The sequence below is a fragment of the Pelobates fuscus genome, chromosome 1 (genome assembly GCF_036172605.1).
Source record: "Pelobates fuscus isolate aPelFus1 chromosome 1, aPelFus1.pri, whole genome shotgun sequence".
NCBI classification, from domain to species: domain Eukaryota; kingdom Metazoa; phylum Chordata; class Amphibia; order Anura; family Pelobatidae; genus Pelobates; species Pelobates fuscus.
Window position 1 is genome coordinate 490,597,442 of NC_086317.1, and position 20,870 is coordinate 490,618,311.

General features: G+C 44.8%; 1 protein-coding gene across 4 annotated transcripts in view; it reads left to right on the plus strand.

Moving 5' to 3' along the window:
• Positions 1 to 18,080, plus strand: part of STIM1 (stromal interaction molecule 1) — a 136,727-nt gene extending 118,647 nt beyond the window's left edge. Inside the window, exons 12-13 of one of the 4 annotated variants that reach the window (XM_063433137.1) lie at positions 1,501 to 1,888; positions 16,961 to 18,080. In XM_063433137.1, the coding sequence (XP_063289207.1) occupies positions 1,501 to 1,888; positions 16,961 to 17,450 (878 nt within the window). In that variant the 3' untranslated portion in view covers positions 17,451 to 18,080. The remainder of the gene's footprint in view (positions 1 to 1,500; positions 1,889 to 16,960) is intronic. The other 3 variants (XM_063433146.1, XM_063433152.1, XM_063433161.1) reach the window with 3 other exon arrangements.
• Positions 18,081 to 20,870: the final 2,790 nt, after the last annotated feature.

The following is a 20,870-nucleotide window of genomic DNA, read 5'->3' on the forward strand; positions in this document are numbered from 1 at the left end:
TGGTCATGGTGTAGATGAGGTGTGTCTTTGTGTCTGGCTTTATATACGATCTATAGTTCACTTTGTTAGTAGTTATTACAAAGGTTGATATAGGGTTTTTGTGAGTCACATGCAGGGAGGTGTGACTAGGGCTGAATAACCAAAGTCATTTTAGGACATACGATTATCACGTAGTATGGGACATTAACACTGACATACATCACACAGAATGGGACATTAACACTGACAAACGGACATCACACAGAATGGGACATTCACACTGACAAACGGACATCACACAGAATGGGACATTCACACTGACATACATCACACAGAATGGGACATTCACACTGACATACATCACACAGAATGGGACATTCACACTGACATACATCACACAGAATGGGATATTCACACTGACATACGGTAATCACACAGAATGGGACATTCACACTGACATACGGTAATCACACAGAATGGGACATTCACACTGATGTACGGTAATCACACAGAATGGGACATTCACACTGACGTACGGTAATCACACAGAATGGGACATTCACACTGACGTACGGTAATCACACAGAATGGGACATTCACACAGAATGGGGCATTCACACTGACGTTAGCTAATCTGGGTATTAAACTATTTCTAGTTATTTGGCTATGAATTTTCCACAAGTTTAACAAATAAACTCCTCTAATGATGTTCAGATGACAAGTCCACTTTACGTGGCCACATCCAAGCACCCAGCCATGGACATCACACAGAATGGGACATTTACACTGGCATACATCACACAGAATGGGACATTCACACTGACGTACGGTAATCACACAGAATGGGACATTCACACTGACATACAGTAATCACACAGAATGGGACTTTCCCACTGACATACATCACACAGAATGGGACTTTCACACTGACGTACGGTAATTACACAGAATGGGACATTCACACTGACGTACGGTAATCACACAGAATGGGACATTCACACTGACGTACGGTAATCACACAGAATGGGACATTCACACTGACGTACATCACACAGAATGGGACATTCACACTGACGTACGGTAATCACACAGAATGGGACATTCACACTGACATACATCACACAGAATGGGACATTCACACTAACTATTTCTAGTTATTTTCCACAAGTTTAACAAATAAACTCCTCTAATGATGTTCAGATGACAAGTCCACTTTACCTGGCCACATCCAAGCACCCAGCCACCAAGGACTACTGACCTACCATGCTTCTCCTCCAGAATGTGCCAGCATCACACTTCATAAGGAACATTCTGCCTTTTTTAAGGGGCACTTTATAAGGAACACTCTGCTTGTCCTATTATTGAGGAATAAATAAAGATGATGAGAGCTGGAATGTGCTTAGTGCTCACACAATGCATGTGCCCCCTGCAGCCTGTGCATGCCTTTTGAGCTTTTGTTCTTTTGAACTGAATAACATTTCTCCTTCTATATTGTCAACATTCCCTCTGCTCTTTCCCCAGCACCCAATCTGAGCAGCCTCCGACAGCGGCAGGTGGACCCGCAGCACTCCTTGGGATCACAGAGGTTGGTAGAAGGTTATGTTGTAAGCCAAAGTGACGCCAACACACCCGTCCACTACCGACCAAGCAAAGTGTCTCTCCACCGTATGCGCAGCCTCTCACATGGACAGTCTTTCAGCTCTGAGTCTCACCCAACATGCTCTTCTTCTGCTGCATCTGCCACTCCATGCCCTCCTTTTTCCACCCCGCCACCACAGCCTGGCGGGGGACTTGCACACCCTGTCTATTACCACCACTCAACTACTTACTTTCTGCAGATGGACTCTCTTCCTGATCTACCCCCTCCTGATGTCACTTCAGGAATCCCTTGCCGTTCACCCAGTGTTGGGTATTTCTGCATGCCATTTTCTGATTGCTCCTTAGCACCATCTATGATTGCTCCTTCGCACCCTCTCCGACTGCTCCTTCCCACCCTCTCCGACTGCTCCTTCGCACCCTCTCCGACTGCTCCTTCGCACCCTCTCCGACTGCTCCTTCGCACCCTCTCCGACTGCTCCTTCGCACCCTCTCCGACTGCTCCTTCGCACCCTCTCCGACTGCTCCTTCGCACCCTCTCCGACTGCTCCTTCGCACCCTCTCCGACTTCTCCTTCGCACCCTCTCCGACTGCTCCTTCGCACCCTCTCCGACTGCTCCTTCGCACCCTCTCCGACTGCTCCTTCGCACCCTCTCCGACTGCTCCTTCGCACACCCTCTCCGACTGCTCCTTCGCACACCCTCTCCAACTGCTCCTTCACACACCCTCTCCGACTGCTCCTTCGCACACCCTCTCCGACTGCTCCTTCGCACACCCTCTCCGACTGCTCCTTCGCACACCCTCTCCGACTGCTCCTTCGCACACCCTCTCCGACTGCTCCTTCGCACACCCTCTCCGACTGCTCCTTCGCACACCCTCTCCGACTGCTCCTTCGCACACCCTCTCCGACTGCTCCTTCGCACACCCTCTCCGACTGCTCCTTCGCACACCCTCTCCGACTGCTCCTTCGCACACCCTCTCCGACTGCTCCTTCGCACACCCTCTCCGACTGCTCCTTCGCACACCCTCTCCGACTGCTCCTTCGCACACCCTCTTCGACTGCTCCTTCGCACACCCTCTTCGACTGTCGACTGCTCCTTCGCACCATCTTTCTATTTGTTTTCCTGTGTGACTACTCCTTCACTCATTACCACTTCGCAATTTCCACCTTTATGTAGTTTCTGCTTGTCTGGGAATTGTCTGCTAAACATTTTTTGTTTTCTCCTGTGTGTCCCTATGAGGAATGTTTTTGGTTGCATTCATAAAGTTTTCGGTGCCTGCTAATTTGAGTGATGTAATTTAAACCCTGACTTTACTCCAATAGTGAGGCCAGTATGATTGACACCTTAATACAGACAATGTTGAACGAACGACCCAGACCGTATTGTTCGTTAAGTTTAAATCACTATTAATATAGTGTTTGCATATTGTGTACTGTACTTAGACCTTTACAACATAAAAGCCCTCATTATAATTTCACAGCTCCCAATAATACCCTGGGAGAATCTCACATACCTCAACATTACCCCTGGGATATCTCACAAATCCCGACATTGCCCATGGGAGGATCTCACATACCTCAACATTACTCCTGGGATATCTCACAAATCCCGACATTGCCCTTGGGAGGATCTCACATACCTCAACATTACCCCTGGGATATCTCACAAATCCCGACATTGCCCTTGGGAGGATCTCACATACCTCAACATTACCCCTGGGATATCTCACAAATCCCGACATTGCCCATGGGAGGATCTCACATACCTCAACATTACTCCTGGGATATCTCACAAATCCCGACATTGCCCTTGGGAGGATCTCACATACCTCAACATTACCCCTGGGATATCTCACAAATCCCGACATTGCCCTTGGGAGGATCTCACATACCTAAACATTACCCCTGGGATATCTTACAAATCCCGACATTGCCCTTGGGAGGATCTCACATACCTCAACATTACCCCTGGTATATCTCACAAATCCCGACATTGCCCTTGGGAGGATCTCACATACCTAAACATTACCCCTGGGATATCTCACAAATCCCGACATTGCCCTTGGGAGGATCTCACATACCTCAACATTACCCCTGGGATATCTCACAAATCCCGACATTGCCCTTGGGAGGATCTCACATACCTCAACATTACCCCTGGGATATCTCACAAATCCCGACATTGCCCTTGGGAGGATCTCACATACCTCAACATTACCCCTGGGATATCTCACAAATCCCGACATTGCCCATGGGAGGATCTCACATACCTCAACATTACCCCTGGGATATCTCACAAATCCCGACATTGCCCTTGGGAGGATCTCACATACCTAAACATTACCCCTGGGATATCTTACAAATCCCGACATTGCCCTTGGGAGGATCTCACATACCTCAACATTACCCCTGGTATATCTCACAAATCCCGACATTGCCCTTGGGAGGATCTCACATACCTCAACATTACTCCTGGGATATCTCACAAATCCCGACATTGCCCTTGGGAGGATCTCACATACCTCAACATTACCCCTGGGATATCTCACAAATCCCGACATTGCCCTTGGGAGGATCTCACATACCTCAACATTACCCCTGGGATATCTCACAAATCCCGACATTGCCCTTGGGAGGATCTCACATACCTAAACATTACCCCTGGGATATCTTACAAATCCCGACATTGCCCTTGGGAGGATCTCACATACCTCAACATTACTCCTGGGATATCTCACAAATCCCGACATTGCCCTTGGGAGGATCTCACATACCTCAACATTACCCCTGGGATATCTCACAAATCCCGACATTGCCCTTGGGAGAATCTCACATACCTCAACATTACCCCTGGGATATCTCACAAATCCCGACATTGCCCTTGGGAGGATCTCACAAACCTCAACATTACTCCTGGGAGGTCACTGAGAAGAAATGGGAGATGCAGCAAGCCAGTGAGGTATAGTCCCTCATGGAGCTTTTTTATTACAGTGGAGTATAAGGATAAACCATGTGTTTTAATGGCTCCTCAGTCCCCAGTAACGTGATTGTCTCTTGGATGGTAAATTTTGATGAGGACTGAGCTTCAGTTCACTGAGAAGACTCACATGTGCTGGAGCCCAGCTTGTAAGGTAAAGGAGACAGACCCATTAATCCTCTCCCACTTGGGCACTGCCAAAATGTTCGTTTTCTTCAAGTAAATTTAGATGAAAAAAGAAAAGAAAAAAATTGTATGTTTCTGCATTTGTTTTCAGACAAAATTCATTCATTATTTCCGTTTCGGAATTTCATTTGGACTAATGCAGTTCCGATCGGTGTGGTGGGCTGCGGCTGCAGCTTGTTAGTAGATAACTCCTTGTGGGATTGCCATATAAGTTCCAAATTTAGGAGCTTTTGCTGTGGAATGCAAGGTTTAGATGCAATCTACCTTTTCGGAATGTTGGTCTTTGAGACACCTTTACTAATACCACATACGTAAACACAAAGAGTATAGTGTTTATCCCAGTCTCCACCTACACCCCGGTTAACTCCCCAAAAATGTGATATGCAGAAATCAGACCAGATTGGTGTGGTGTGCAATACAAATACGTTAGTCACGGTGACTATAAAACATGTTTGTATAGCACACCACACGAATCTGGTCTGTTAGGAATGGTAAATAGCGGAGGTTAAATCCTCCCACCTGCCACGACCCGCTGTGCTGCAAGCAACACACCCATGTCTGCTTAAAAAAGTTGCTGCTTGCTGTTTTAAAAGAACAGCTATTGCTGCCCTGTCAATATTTAAATAAATGGATACTTTAAAATAATGAGGGAGTGGGGGGTGCATAGTGTTCCCACCATGACCCCCATATGGTGAGGTGGGGGATTGGGGGATTTAAGAAGCTCTCTGCCGCTTGTATTTTAAAAATTATTACAAGCAGGGAGCCATGATCCGGTAGCTCCCTCCTTCCCTCCAAGCAATCTCATTTGTTGTAATTTGTGTTTCTGAAGACTGGACAAATTGCCAGAAATTCGGACAAATATGTGATCATCTGAAATCTAATGCTAAAATCTATATTCTCTTTCTCCTGCATCTGGGATGTAGGCTAGATGGCACACTGTATAAGTGAACAAGTGGGCTGGCAGACGGTCTATATAGGGAACAGGCGTAATGACAGACGGTCTATAAAGGGAACAGGCGGGATGGCAGACTGTCTATAAAGGGAACAGGCGTGATGGCAGACTGTCTATAAAGGGAACAGGCGGGATGGCGGACCGTCTATAAAGGGAACAGGCGTGATGGCGGACCGTTTATAAAGGGAACAGGCGTGATGGCGGACCGTTTATAAAGGGAACAGGCGGGATTGCAGACCGTCTATAAAGGGAACAGGCGGGATGGCAGACCGTCTATAAAGGGAACAGGCGGGATGGCAGACCGTCTATAAAGGGAACAGGCGGGATGGCAGACCGTCTATAAAGGGAACAGGCGGGATGGCAGACCGTCTATAAAGGGAACAGGCGGGATGGCAGACCGTCTATAAAGGGAACAGGCGGGATTGCAGACCGTCTATAAAGGGAACAGGCGGGATTGCAGACCGTCTATAAAGGGAACAGGCGGGATGGCAGACCGTCTGTAAGGGAACAGGCGGGATGGCAGACCGTCTATAAAGGGAACAGGTGGGATGGCAGATCGTCTATACAGGGAGTGCAGAATTATTAGGCAAGTTGTATTTTTGAGGATTAATTTTATTATTGAACAACAACCATGTTCTCAATGAACCCAAAAATCTCATTAATATCAGAGCTGAATATTTTTGGAAGTAGTTTTTAGTTATAGCTATTTTAGGGGGATATCTGTGTTTGCAGGTGACTATTACTGTGCATAATTATTAGGCAACTTAACAAAAAACAAATATATACCCATTTCAATTATTTATTTTTACCAGTGAAACCAATATAACATCTCAACATTCACAAATATACATTTCTGACATTCAAAAACATAACAAAAACAAATCAGTGACCAATATAGCCACCTTTCTTTGCAAGGACACTCAAAAGCCTGCCATCCATGGATTCTGTCAGTGTTTTGATCTGTTCACCATCAACATTGCGTGCAGCAGCAACCACAGCCTCCCAGACACTGTTCAGAGAGGTGTACTTTTTTCCCTCCTTGTAAATCTCACATTTGATGATGGACCACAGGTTCTCAATGGGGTTCAGATCAGGTGAACAAGGAGGCCATGTCATTAGATTTTCTTCTTTTATACCCTTTCTTGCCAGCCACGCTGTGGAGTACTTGGACGCGTGTGATGGAGCATTGTCCTGCATGAAAATCATGTTTTTCTTGAAGGATGCAGACTTCTTCCTGTACCACTGCTTGAAGAAGGTGTCTTCCAGAAACTGGCAGTAGGACTGGGAGTTGAGCTTGACTCCATCCTCAACCCAAAAAGGCCCCACAAGCTCATCTTTGATGATACCAGCCCAAACCAGTACTCCACCTCCACCTTGCTGGCGTCTGAGTCGGACTGGAGCTCTCTGCCCTTTACCAATCCAGCCACGGGCCCATCCATCTGGCTCATCAAGACTCACTCTCATTTCATCAGTCCATAAAACCTTAGATAAATCAGTCTTGAGATATTTCTTGGCCCAGTCTTGACGTTTCAGCTTGTGTGTCTTGTTCAGTGGTGGTCGTCTTTCAGCCTTTCTTACCTTGGCCATGTCTCTGAGTATTGCACACCTTGTGCTTTTGGGCACTCCAGTGATGTTGCAGCTCTGAAATATGGCCAAACTGGTGGCAAGTGGCATCTTGGCAGCTGCACGCTTGACTTTTCTCAGTTCATGGGCAGTTATTTTGCGCCTTGGTTTCTCCACATGCTTCTTGCGACCCTGTTGACTATTTTGAATGAAACGCTTGATTGTTCGATGATCACGCTTCAGAAGCTTTGCAATTTTAAGAGTTGCTGCATCCCTCTGCAAGATATCTCACTATTTTTTACTTTTCTGAGCCTGTCAAGTCCTTCTTTTGACCCATTTTGCCAAAGGAAAGGAAGTTGCCTAATAATTATGCACACCTGATATAGGGTGTTGATGTCATTAGACCGCGGTGTGGTTCTCATTACAGAGATGCACATCACCTAATATGCTTAATTGGTAGTAGGCTTTCGAGCCTATACAGCTTGGAGTAAGACAACATGCATAAAGAGGATGATGTGGTCAAAATACTCATTTGCCTAATAATTCTGCACTCCCTGTAAATGGAACAGGCGGGATGGCAGATCATCTATAAAGGGAACAGGCGGGATGGCAGATCATCTATAAAGGGAACAGGCGGGATGGCAGACCGTCTATAAAGGGAACAGGCGGGATGGCAGACCGTCTATAAAGGGAACAGGCGGGATGGCAGACCGTCTATAAAGGGAACAGGCGGGATGGCAGACCGTCTATAAAGGGAACAGGCGGGATGGCAGACCGTCTATAAAGGGAACAGGCGGGATGGCAGACCGTCTATAAAGGGAACAGGCGGGATGGCAGACCGTCTATAAAGGGAACAGGCGGGATTGCAGACCGTCTATAAAGGGAACAGGCGGGATGGCGGACCGTCTATAAAGGGAACAGGTGGGATGGCAGACCGTCTATAAAGGGAACAGGTGGGATGGCAGACAGTCTATAAAGGGAACAGGTGGGATGGCAGACAGTCTATAAAGGGAACAGGTGGGATGGCAGACAGTCTATAAAGGGAACAGGTGGGATGGCAGACCGTCTATAAAGGGAACAGGTGGGATGGCAGACCGTCTATAAAGGGAACAGGTGGGATGGCAGACCGTCTATAAAGGGAACAGGTGGGATGGCAGACCGTCTATAAAGGGAACAGGTGGGATGGCAGACCGTCTATAAAGGGAACAGGTGGGATGGCAGACCGTCTATAAAGGGAACAGGCGGGATTGCAGACCGTCTATAAAGGGAACAGGCGGGATGGCGGACCGTCTATAAAGGGAACAGGTGGGATGGCAGACCGTCTATAAAGGAAACAGGCGGGATGGCAGACTGTCTGTAAGGACAGAGTGACTTATTTCATGTGACAAATTCCAGTACACTCTGGCTTTATTGGTGTATTCTCTCTTTTTTTTCCTTCAGAAATGAAAGCTTTCCATGGCTAAAGAATTGATGTAGCTTCTAAACATCAGGTCCACAGAATCCAATTCAGGCACATTGACCTTCCCTGCCCCTCTCCTGGCTCGTTTGACAATAAGATTACAATATTCGATGGATCTTAATCAGACACAATCCCCCAGCAATGCTTCTCATCGGCCGCTTCCCGGGGATCAGCCGGAGTGCAATTTATACCGGGGCAATCACCATGGCAACTAGCTGAATGTTCCTGCGGATTCTGTTTGTTCCCTTGATGATTGCACCAATTAGGACTTTGCATTATGTTTTTGTTAATATGAATATTGAGTGATTCTCTGTGAGTGCACTCCAGCAGACCCCTGATATCTCCCCGCACCTTGCTGCCCTCCTCCATAGAATTATTTTGTGTACATGTTTACATTTTTACAATAAAGATGCAAGCCTCACAATTCATCCAAGCAATCTGTTCATTCCCTCCGCATGCATCCCACCATCCGCATGTCCCCACTTTCATTGTGTATTAACGATTCGAGTGCCACGGGTGTCCATGCTGCATTGTAAGGCACATCTTGTACTCAAAGGGTTAAAAACAAGTATTCTTAAAGAAAGCAACTCCATACCCATATAGACGTGCAGCAGAATGTTACATACAGGTGTTAAGAAGAAATGGTTAGAGGGGTCCCCCTTGTGGCAGGAGATGTAAAGTGCACTGTCAGGATCACTCGCTTGTGCTCAGGGAATGCAAGCCAGCAGCATTTTTTAGATTTTAGTACATAAAAGGCAATGCAGATCACCGTGAGACAATTGGTGTACAAACTGCTTGCCAAGGTCACCCCTGAAGTTGCTGTTTTTTCCTCTTGTTCCATACTATAGATAGTCAAAACCACATCGAGAGCAACTTTAGTTTCCCCAACTCCCTGAGAGCTGCAGGAAAGCGATCTGTCATTCGGAGTCCATGTCTCACGTTCTCCTGTCAGTCGGTTTTAATAAAAAAATGGATTTATTTCTGTTTCCAGGTTTGAAGTTGCTGTTGTGTGAATGTAGTGGCTTTGCCGTATTATTGAGCCTGTATTGTGAGAGTTGCGATGCTCACACAGATAATGGTTAGTTTTTTTTTTTTTAGGAAGTAAAGACCATGATTTAAATGCCTTACATGTACACAGCAATAACAAAACAATGGGCAGAGCTTGGAGAGTATTATAAAAACAGAGGGATTTAAGATATTCTCTATCAGATATCCAAATCAGGAGACCGGTTCTGTCCCTGGCTCTGTCTGTTAGTTTCTCTAGCTAGTGATAGTGTCTGTCTTGGGTCTCTGGCGGCAGTGTTACCACACTGTGAGGCCTCTCACCAACAGAATGTCACACTGCGCACTGTGAGGCCTCTCACCGACAGAATGTCACACTGCGCACTGTGAGGCCTCTCACCGACAGAATGTCACACTGCGCACTGTGAGGCCTCTCACCGACAGAATGTCGCACTGCGCACTGTGAGGCCTCTCACCGACAGAATGTCACACTGCGCACTGTGAGGCCTCTCACCGACAGAATGTCACACTGCGCACTGTGAGGCCTCTCACCGACAGGATGTCACACTGCGCACTGTGAGGCCTCTCACCGACAGAATGTCACACTGCGCACTGTGAGGCCTCTCACCGACAGAATGTCGCACTGCGCACTGTGAGGCCTCTCACCGACAGAATGTCACACTGCGCACTGTGAGGCCTCTCACTGACAATGTCACACTGCGCACTGTGAGGCCTCTCACCGACAGAATGTCACACTGCGCACTGTGAGGCCTCTCACCGACAGAATGTCACACTGCGCACTGTGAGGCCTCTCACCGACAGAATGTCACACTGCGCACTGTGAGGCCTCTCACCGACAGAATGTCGCACTGCGCACTGTGAGGCCTCTCACCGACAGAATGTCGCACTGTGAGGCCTCTCACCGACAGAATGTCACACTGCGCACTGTGAGGCCTCTCACCGACAGGATGTCACACTGCGCACTGTGAGGCCTCTCACCGACAGAATGTCACACTGCGCACTGTGAGGCCTCTCACCGACAGAATGTCACACTGCGCACTGTGAGGCCTCTCACCGACAGAATGTCACACTGCGCCCTGTGAGGCCTCTCACTGACAATGTCACACTGCGCACTGTGAGGCCTCTCACCGACAGAATGTCACACTGCGCACTGTGAGGCCTCTCACCGACAGAATGTCACACTGCGCAATGTGAGGCCTCTCACCGACAGAATGTCACACTGCGCACTGTGAGGCCTCTCACCGACAGAATGTCACACTGCGCACTGTGAGGCCTCTCACCGACAGAATGTCACACTGCGCACTGTGAGGCCTCTCACCGACAGAATGTCACACTGCGCACTGTGAGGCCTCTCACCGACAGAATGTCACACTGCGCACTGTGAGGCCTCTCACCGACAGAATGTCACACTGCGCACTGTGAGGCCTCTCACCGACAGAATGTCACACTGCGCACTGTGAGGCCTCTCACCGACAGAATGTCACACTGCGCATTCCTGGTAAAGGATGAGTATAGCAGATGGCAGTATTAATTTGCCCCTTTGGCAGGGTGGCTGTAGCAGATGGCAGTGTTAATGTGCCTCTTTGGCAGGTTAGGTATAGCAGATGGCAGTATTAATTTGCCCCTTTGGCAGGCTGGGTATAGCAGATGCCAGTGTTCACTTGCCCCTTTGGCAGGGTAGGTGTAGCCGATGGCAGTGTTTGCCCTTTGGCAGAATGATAATAGTATAGATTGTAACATTTAATTCAATGCCTGAGCACGTCCACTAGGCAGCCTTTTATGTGACACAGGTCTGACGTTTTGTCACCTCTGCTAAAATAGCCCAGACACTTGTCTTCCCTCTTCAGACATATGCTCGTAGTCCTGGCCATGAATGTATCCCTAATGCTATCAGTCTTTCCATTCTCATGGCACCCTGTGCCCCGGAGTAAAAATGATTGTCAGGAGATTGAGAGAACCAGAAGTAATTACTGCAAAGTCTGATTGCGTTGTCATTAGCAGGAAAGCTGTAAAAAGGAAGCAGATTGCATATCTATAGTGAGTCACCCACAAACTCGGCAACTCTGTAACCACTGGATCTGCATCTCATGTACAGCACAAAACATGATTGGCACTCTTCTCGTTACCTCTGTGTCTGCATGGCGGGACTACAGGGATAGTGCATGGGCGGGATAGGGTGATATTGCATGGTCCATATAGAGGTATATAGTATGGTCAGGGTAGGGTGACCTTGCATGGTCCATATAGAGGTATATAGTATGGTCAGGGGAGGGTGATATTGCATGGTCCATATAGAGGTATATAGTATGGTCAGGGGAGGGTGATATTGCATGGTCCATATAGAGGTATATAGTATGGTCAGGGGAGGGTGATATTGCATGGTCCATATAGAGGTATATAGTATAGTCAGGGGAGGGTGATATTGCATGGTCCATATAGAGGTACATAGTATGGTCAGGGGAGGGTGATATTGCATGGTCCATATAGAGGTATATAGTATGGTCAGGGGAGGGTGATATTGCATGGTCCATATAGAGGTACATAGTATGGTCAGGGGAGGGTGATATTGCATGGTCCATATAGAGGTATATAGTATGGTCAGGGGAGGGTGATATTTCATGGTCCATATAGAGGTATATAGTATGGTCAGGGGAGGGTGATATTGCATGGTCCATATAGAGGTATATAGTATGGTCAGGGGAGGGTGATATTGCATGGTCCATATAGAGGTATATAGTATGGTCAGGGGAGGGTGATCTTGCATGGTCCATATAGAGGTATATAGTATGGTCAGGGGAGGGTGATATTGCATGGTCCATATAGAGGTATATAGTATGGTCAGGGGAGGGTGATATTGCATGGTCCATATAGAGGTACATAGTATGGTCAGGGGAGGGTGATATTGCATGGTCCATATAGAGGTACATAGTATGGTCAGGGGAGGGTGATATTTCATGGTCCATATAGAGGTACATAGTATGGTCAGGGGAGGGTGATATTGCATGGTCCATATAGAGGTATATAGTATGGTCAGGGGAGGGTGATATTGCATGGTCCATATAGAGGTACATAGTATGGTCAGGGGAGGGTGATATTGCATGGTCCATATAGAGGTATATAGTATGGTCAGGGGAGGGTGATCTTGCATGGTCCATATAGAGGTACATAGTATGGTCAGGGGAGGGTGATATTGCATGGTCCATATAGAGGTACATAGTATGGTCAGGGGAGGGTGATATTGCATGGTCCATATAGAGGTATATAGTATGGTCAGGGGAGGGTGATATTGCATGGTCCATATAGAGGTACATAGTATGGTCAGGGGAGGGTGATATTGCATGGTCCATATAGAGGTATATAGTATGGTCAGGGGAGGGTGATATTTCATGGTCCATATAGAGGTATATAGTATGGTCAGGGGAGGGTGATATTGCATGGTCCATATAGAGGTATATAGTATGGTCAGGGGAGGGTGATATTGCATGGTCCATATAGAGGTACATAGTATGGTCAGGGGAGGGTGATATTGCATGGTCCATATAGAGGTATATAGTATGGTCAGGGTAGGGTGACCTTGCATGGTCCATATAAAGGTATATAGTATGGTCCGGTTAGGGTGATCTTGCATGGTCCATATAGAGGTATATAGTATGGTCGGGATAGGGAGAAATTGCATGGTCCATATAGAGTGATATTGTATGGTCTGTATAGCGTGATATAATATGATCCATATAGAGGTATATAGTATGGTCGGGATAGGGAGATATTGTATGGTCCATATAGTGTGATATTACATGGTCCATATAGAGTGATATTGTATAATCCCTATAGAGGGATATTGCATGATCCGTAAAGTGTGATATAGTATGGTCAGTATAGCGATATTGCATGGTCAGTATAAAGGTGTATTGTATGTTTGGTATAGGGAGGTATTGTATGGTCCTCATAGAGTGATATTGTATGGTCTCTATAAAGGAGATTTTTCTTTGGTCATTATAGAGGGGTATTGTATATTCAGTATAGAGTGATATTGCATAGTCGGTGTAGGGAGGTATTGCATGGTCAGTATAGAGTGATATTGCATAGTCCGTATAGCGGTATATAGTATGGTCGGTATAGGGAGGTATTGCATGGTCATTATAGAGTGATATTGCATAGTCCATATAGCGGGATATAGTATGGTCGGTATAGGGAGGTATTGCATGGTCAGTATAGAGTGATATTGCATAGTCCGTATAGCGGTATATAGTATGGTCAGTATAAGGAGGTATTGCATGGTCAGTATAGAGTGATATTGCATAGTCCGTATAGCGGTATATAGTATGGTCAGTATAGGGAGGTATTGCATGGTCAGTATAGAGTGATATTGCATAGTCCGTATAGCGGTATATAGTATGGTCAGTATAGAGTGATATTGCATAGTCCGTATAGCGGGATATAGTATGGTCGGTATAGGGAGGTATTGCATGGTCAGTATAGAGTGATATTGCATAGTCCGTATAGTAGGATATAGTATGGTCGGTATAGGGAGGTATTGCGTGGTCAGTATAGAGTGATATTGCATAGTCCATATAGCGGGATATAGTATGGTCAGTATAGGGAGGTATTGCATAGTCCGTATAGCGGTATATAGTATGGTCGGTATAGGGAGGTATTGCATGGTCAGTATAGAGTGATATTGCATAGTCCGTATAGCGGTATATAGTATGGTCAGTATAAGGAGGTATTGCATGGTCAGTATAGAGTGATATTGCATAGTCCGTATAGCGGTATATAGTATGGTCAGTATAGGGAGGTATTGCATGGTCAGTATAGAGTGATATTGCATAGTCCGTATAGCGGTATATAGTATGGTCAGTATAGAGTGATATTGCATAGTCCGTATAGCGGGATATAGTATGGTCGGTATAGGGAGGTATTGCATGGTCAGTATAGAGTGATATTGCATAGTCCGTATAGTAGGATATAGTATGGTCGGTATAGGGAGGTATTGCGTGGTCAGTATAGAGTGATATTGCATAGTCCATATAGCGGGATATAGTATGGTCAGTATAGGGAGGTATTGCATAGTCCGTATAGCGGTATATAGTATGGTCGGTATAGGGAGGTATTGCATGGTCAGTATAGAGTGATATTGCATAGTCCGTATAGCGGTATATAGTATGGTCAGTATAAGGAGGTATTGCATGGTCAGTATAGAGTGATATTGCATAGTCCGTATAGCGGTATATAGTATGGTCAGTATAGGGAGGTATTGCATGGTCAGTATAGAGTGATATTGCATAGTCCGTATAGCGGTATATAGTATGGTCGGTATAGGGAGGTATTGCATGGTCAGTATAGAGTGATATTGCATAGTCCGTATAGCGGGATATAGTATGGTCGGTATAGGGAGGTATTGCATGGTCAGTATAGAGTGATATTGCATAGTCCGTATAGCGGTATATAGTATGGTCAGTATAGAGTGATATTGCATAGTCCGTATAGCGGTATATAGTATGGTCAGTATAGGGAGGTATTGCATGGTCAGTATAGAGTGATATTGCATAGTCCGTATAGCGGTATATAGTATGGTCAGTATAGAGTGATATTGCATAGTCCGTATAGCGGTATATAGTATGGTCAGTATAGAGTGATATTGCATAGTCCGTATAGCGGTATATAGTATGGTCAGTATAGGGAGGTATTGCATGGTCAGTATAGAGTGATATTGCATAGTCCGTATAGCAGGATATAGTATGGTCGGTATAGGGAGGTATTGCATGGTCAGTATAGAGTGATATTGCATAGTCCGTATAGCAGGATATAGTATGGTCGGTATAGGGAGGTATTGCATGGTCAGTATAGAGTGATATTGCATGGTCGGTATAGGGAGGTATTGCATGGTCAGTATAGAGTGATATTGCATAGTCCGTATAGCGGGATATAGTATGGTCGGTATAGGGAGGTATTGCGTGGTCAGTATAGAGTGATATTGCATAGTCCATATAGTGGTATATAGTATGGTCGGTATAGGGAGGTATTGCATGGTCAGTATAGAGTGATATTGCATAGTCCGTATAGCGGGATATAGTATGGTCAGTATAGAGTGATATTGCATAGTCCGTATAGCGGGATATAGTATGGTCGGTATAGGGAGGTATTGCATGGTCAGTATAGAGTGATATTGCATAGTCCGTATAGCGGGATATAGTATGGTCAGTATAGAGTGATATTGCATAGTCCGTATAGCGGGATATAGTATGGTCGGTATAGGGAGGTATTGCGTGGTCAGTATAGGGAGGTATTGCATAGTCCGTATAGCGGGATATAGTATGGTCAGTATAGGGAGGTATTGCATAGTCCGTATAGCAGGATATAGTATGGTCGGTATAGGGAGGTATTGTAGAGTCGGTATATTGAGCCTTTCTTTGAGTGTCTTCGTATTATCAGCACAGAGACTCCTTAAGGCGATATAGAGTCTTTATATGGTCCGTAGAATCTTACAGGCTCATTATAGAGAAGATCTGGAGTTAGACCATCTACATTTGTCTCCCTGATAGCTGCATGTTCTTGTTTCTAGATCGGTTTACAGGAACGCTCTACACACCTAAAACACTTTATCTTGCAGACGGTATTTATGTGTGAAGTGTCCTCTTTTTTTAATTTTACAAAAAGTGCAGATTTCAATAGAAATTGGCCCTTTTTTAACTGATCCCCCTTGGCTGACATTCAGACACACATTATATACAGTTACTGTCCCTCTATCCTTCATTGACTGGTTTAAATCCACCCAACTGATTCATTGCACTTTATCTCTGCTTCCAGCCTGGTTCCGTCCGTTTTATGCACAATCCCCTACATGTTTACCTTCCCCATTAATCTGATGGGGCAATTAGCCACAGTGGGTTAGCAACACATCCTCCCCTGGCTGTAAGCTGCACCCAGCAATGTATAATGGCCATTACAAATGAATCGTACCCGTCATGTTTAGATTATTGCACTGGCCTTGTTTTTCTCTGACATATTCACTAAATCATTTTATAAGGTTTTTCCAAGCTGTGAAAGACCACATCTAGTCTGTACAACGAGCAACCTTTCAGAGTGATTTGCCTGTCGTGCTCTTTAACTTTTCATTGTTTCTTGTGTTGGTTTGACTAAATAATTGCTTGTTGATCCAGAATGTAAACTAAAAGCATACATTTTATAACTCATGAAATTAACTATTTCCTTTATTCTCTTCAGGGATTTGAGCCGTTCAGATTCGGAGTCCTCTATTCCCCACATGAGTGACCATAGATTTTCAAAAATCCCAAGCACCAAGCCCACATCCCTGCCTAGATCTTTGGATGAACTCTCATCCAGTAGTCAAACCATTAATGGTGGCCACCGTCAGCTGGAGATGGCCAGTGCGAGTACCTTGCAAGAGATACAATCCAGAAGCCCACAGCTGGAAGAGAAGATGACAGAAAAATCTCCCAGTTTAAGTGAGCTTAGCCTGGCCGGAACTACACAGTCTGATGACTCCAGGTCCCACAGCCCAAGCTCCACCGAAACAGAAACTCCTTCTCCTGGTACAGATTCCAAACATGGCTCCAAAAGCACCCGCATCCCACAGCTGGCAGGGAAGAAAACCCAGGGAGAAGATGACAGCGGTTCCACGGGGGAGGAAAATGACCCAAGCTCTGGCAAAAAGAAATTGACACTGAAAATCTTCAAAAAGCCAAAGAAATAAACATGGGGCTGGAGTCATAGAGCAAAGGAACACAGTGGGGTGACGGGAGTAATTACTGCAGAGCTCACCCTGTGTTAGATGATATATGCAGAAACAGGGGAGAGGAAGCAATGGGGTGGGTGCCAGGTCGTGATCATTTTCCCGTCCCTGAGAGGAACATCATATTTCCTAAAATCATACAGTATTGATGCAGAAATAGGGGGGGCTGCTTATCCTCGTATTTATTTCGGGGCTGCTGGCTGTACACCATTTTTCAAATACCCCCAGTTTAATTCTCCCCCCGTTAAAGGGCATCTTTGCTTTGCTATGCATGGCTTTTGGGGAGTCTTCCTCCCTTTGCCACAAAACGAATACCCCACATGAGGGCATTGATAGATTTCTATTGGGAGAGGTTTATTGAATGAGGTAATGGGATTTGTTGGGGAGGGTTTTGGAGGGACATGTTTGTATTTTTCTTCTGTTTTGTTTGTGTTTTTTTTGTTCCTTTGTTTTTTCTGTATTCTTTGCTTATGATGGGCATGCGTATAAAAAAAAAAAAAAAAATTTAAATTAAAAACGAATAAAAGTTTACCAACCCAGTTATAGAAGTGGTTATGGTGCCAGGAGTGGTGGTTGTAGTTGTTATGGTACTGGAAGTCTCCTGGGTCTGTCCTACGGTAAGTGGTCACGCCATTTTCAAACAGATTGACCCTTTCTTGGGTCCTACGTTGGTCCAGCGTTTTTCCAAGTCTTTTAGATATCACTGAAAGAGCAATGCCTATTTCATTTTATCAGTTTTGTCTCTGGTAGGACATCATTCATTGGTGTGTCAGCTGACGCGTTGATACAAGGCGCTGTTTATGTGAAAATGAAAAGGGGATTGTCACTAATCATTCTAAGTAAACATAACATTAAAAATATTTTGAAAATATGCATTTTTTTCAAGGTGAGAAAATTGCAAGTTAAATGTAGAAATGCACACCTACTTCTTAGTTTAAATGACCACTCCACACTTGGTGGGGGGAATCACAGTTTAGGAGATATACCCCAATATATACATGCATGCAGCTTTTTTTATCATCTAAAAGAGTTTTTATGACTGCAGCTCTTGTAAGCCCTCCCTTTTTTCACAGAAAGTAACTTTCAGTCCCTTTTCAGAGAATGGTCCAAGAGGAGGAATCATAGACTACAAGAACTGACCGGCAGGAAGGGAGCGAGCGGTTGTCTGACGATAATGCCACCAAGTCAGAACATGTTTTGTCCTCAAACCGTGTTTAACTTTTAATGCAGTCATTATTCTTCTGATGTCCAGCTCAAAGGCAGATATTGCAAGTATAGAGGCAAGAAAGGGCATTTTTACAAGCTTGCTGATGGTAACACATGACGTTTGTATAACTTTATGTTGGGTGCTTATTTGTCATTTGATTGGTCTAATACTTAAAGGATCACTATAGGGTCAGGAACACAAACATCTTAAGACCACCATCTAGCCACTCTGGGCCCCTCATGCCTCCATAAATATAGCAAAATCTTACTGTATTCAAGCCTGAAGCTGTAGATCTGCATGCTGTTTGCCTCAGAAAAACAAGCTGTCTGCTGACATCATCAGAAGTAGTAGCCTGATCCAATCACAATGCTTCCCCCTAGGATTGGCTGAGAGTGACAAGGGGGCAGATCAGGGGTAGAGACAGCATGATTCAAACACAGCCCTGGCCAATCAGCATCTCCTCATTAAGATACATTGAATCAATGAATCTCTATGAGGAAAGTTCAGTGTCTGCATGCAGAGGGAGGAGATACTGAATGTTTGGATGCATTTTAGGCAGCCATGACCCAGGAAGGATCTCTAACAGCCATCTGAGGAGTGGCCAGTGAAGTTATCACTAGGCTGTAATGTAATGAGTCTACTCACCAGAACAAATTCAATACGCTGTAGTTGTTCTGGTGACTATAGTGTCCCTTTAATGAGAATTGTAAATGTGTCTTGTACACATCCTCAAGTTGTTGTGGTATTATTGGTGTTGTTTGTGGTATTGGTACTTGTTATTTGTTAAATGTTATTTTAAGTGTTGAATTTGCTAGGTGTCTGTTGGTCCCTTTTAAACTCCTCTTCGATAGGATCCAATCCCTCTGTAGAGAAGTTATATCATGTTCAGACTGTGTTTGTAGATGACACAAAACTAGGTGAGAAAACACCGACACACGATTTTCAATGCACTCTTAAAGATTCTTTATAAAAATGTTAAAGGACACTATACTCACTAGAACAACTTTAGCTTAACAAAGCAGTTTTGGTGTATAGGTCTTGTCTCTGTAGTCTAACTGCTCAATTCTCTGCAATTTAGGAGTTTAGTTACTTTTGTTTCTCTTTATGCACCCCTAGTGACACCTCCCCTGGCTGTGACTCACACAGCTTGCATGGGAAATATGTTTGCATTTTTAATTACATTTTACAGCACATTGGGTTTACTTTGGAAGTTTTTATCCCCTGCTCTGTAAATTTAGCTTCAGTCACCCACAGAAGGCTTCTGGAAGGTCTAGGAGGCTATTAACAGTGCAAGAGATAAGAAATTCTAAATTAAACAGACTGTGCAATAAAGGGAGTGTAAACACAAGATGCCTTTTTAATGGAAGTGTTTTGGAAGGCTGTGTAAGTCATTTGCAGGGAGGTGGGACTAGGACTCTACAAACAAAGTGATATAATGCCTTAATGGCAGAAAATTGAGCAGTGAGACTGTAAGGGCATGATCCATACACCAAAACTGCTTCATTAAACTACAGTTGTTTTGGTGGATATAGTGTCCCTTTAAAAAGGAAGTGGACCAAAGACAGAACTATGAGGCACTCCACTCACCACTTTTGTCCAATTTAAAAATGTTCCATTTACAACTACTCTCCGTACTCCTAAGCCAGTGCACTATCCAAGAACACGTTATTTTTTATTTAAATCTTACTTTTATTAGTAACCTTTTGTGTGGAACTGTATCAAATGTCTTAAAAAAAAAAATCAAAGTAGGTCACATCTACCGGATCACCCTGATATTCATTTCTAACTTCTTCATAGAATGCCAAATAACAGTTTTATCAGACAGGTCATGTCAAAATAACTATGTTGATTCTAAATCTAATTGTATCCAAAATTAATTCTTGAATGTTGTCACTTAAGAGCCCTTAAGGGGTCTGTAGTTTCCAGGTTGAACATTTAAACCCTTTTTAAATGTAGACACCACATCTGCCTTTCTCCAATGCCCTGGTACAATTCCTGAAAGGAAAGAATACTGAAAATTAAAAAGCAATTGTATGGATATTTAATCTCTAAGCATGTGTGGGTAAATACCATCTTGTCCTTTTGTAACAGTGATTTTTAAATCTACAGCCAGATTATTCTTCTCTAAATAATTATTTAGAATTTCTGCCTTGGCCAGATCCTCTTTGATTAAC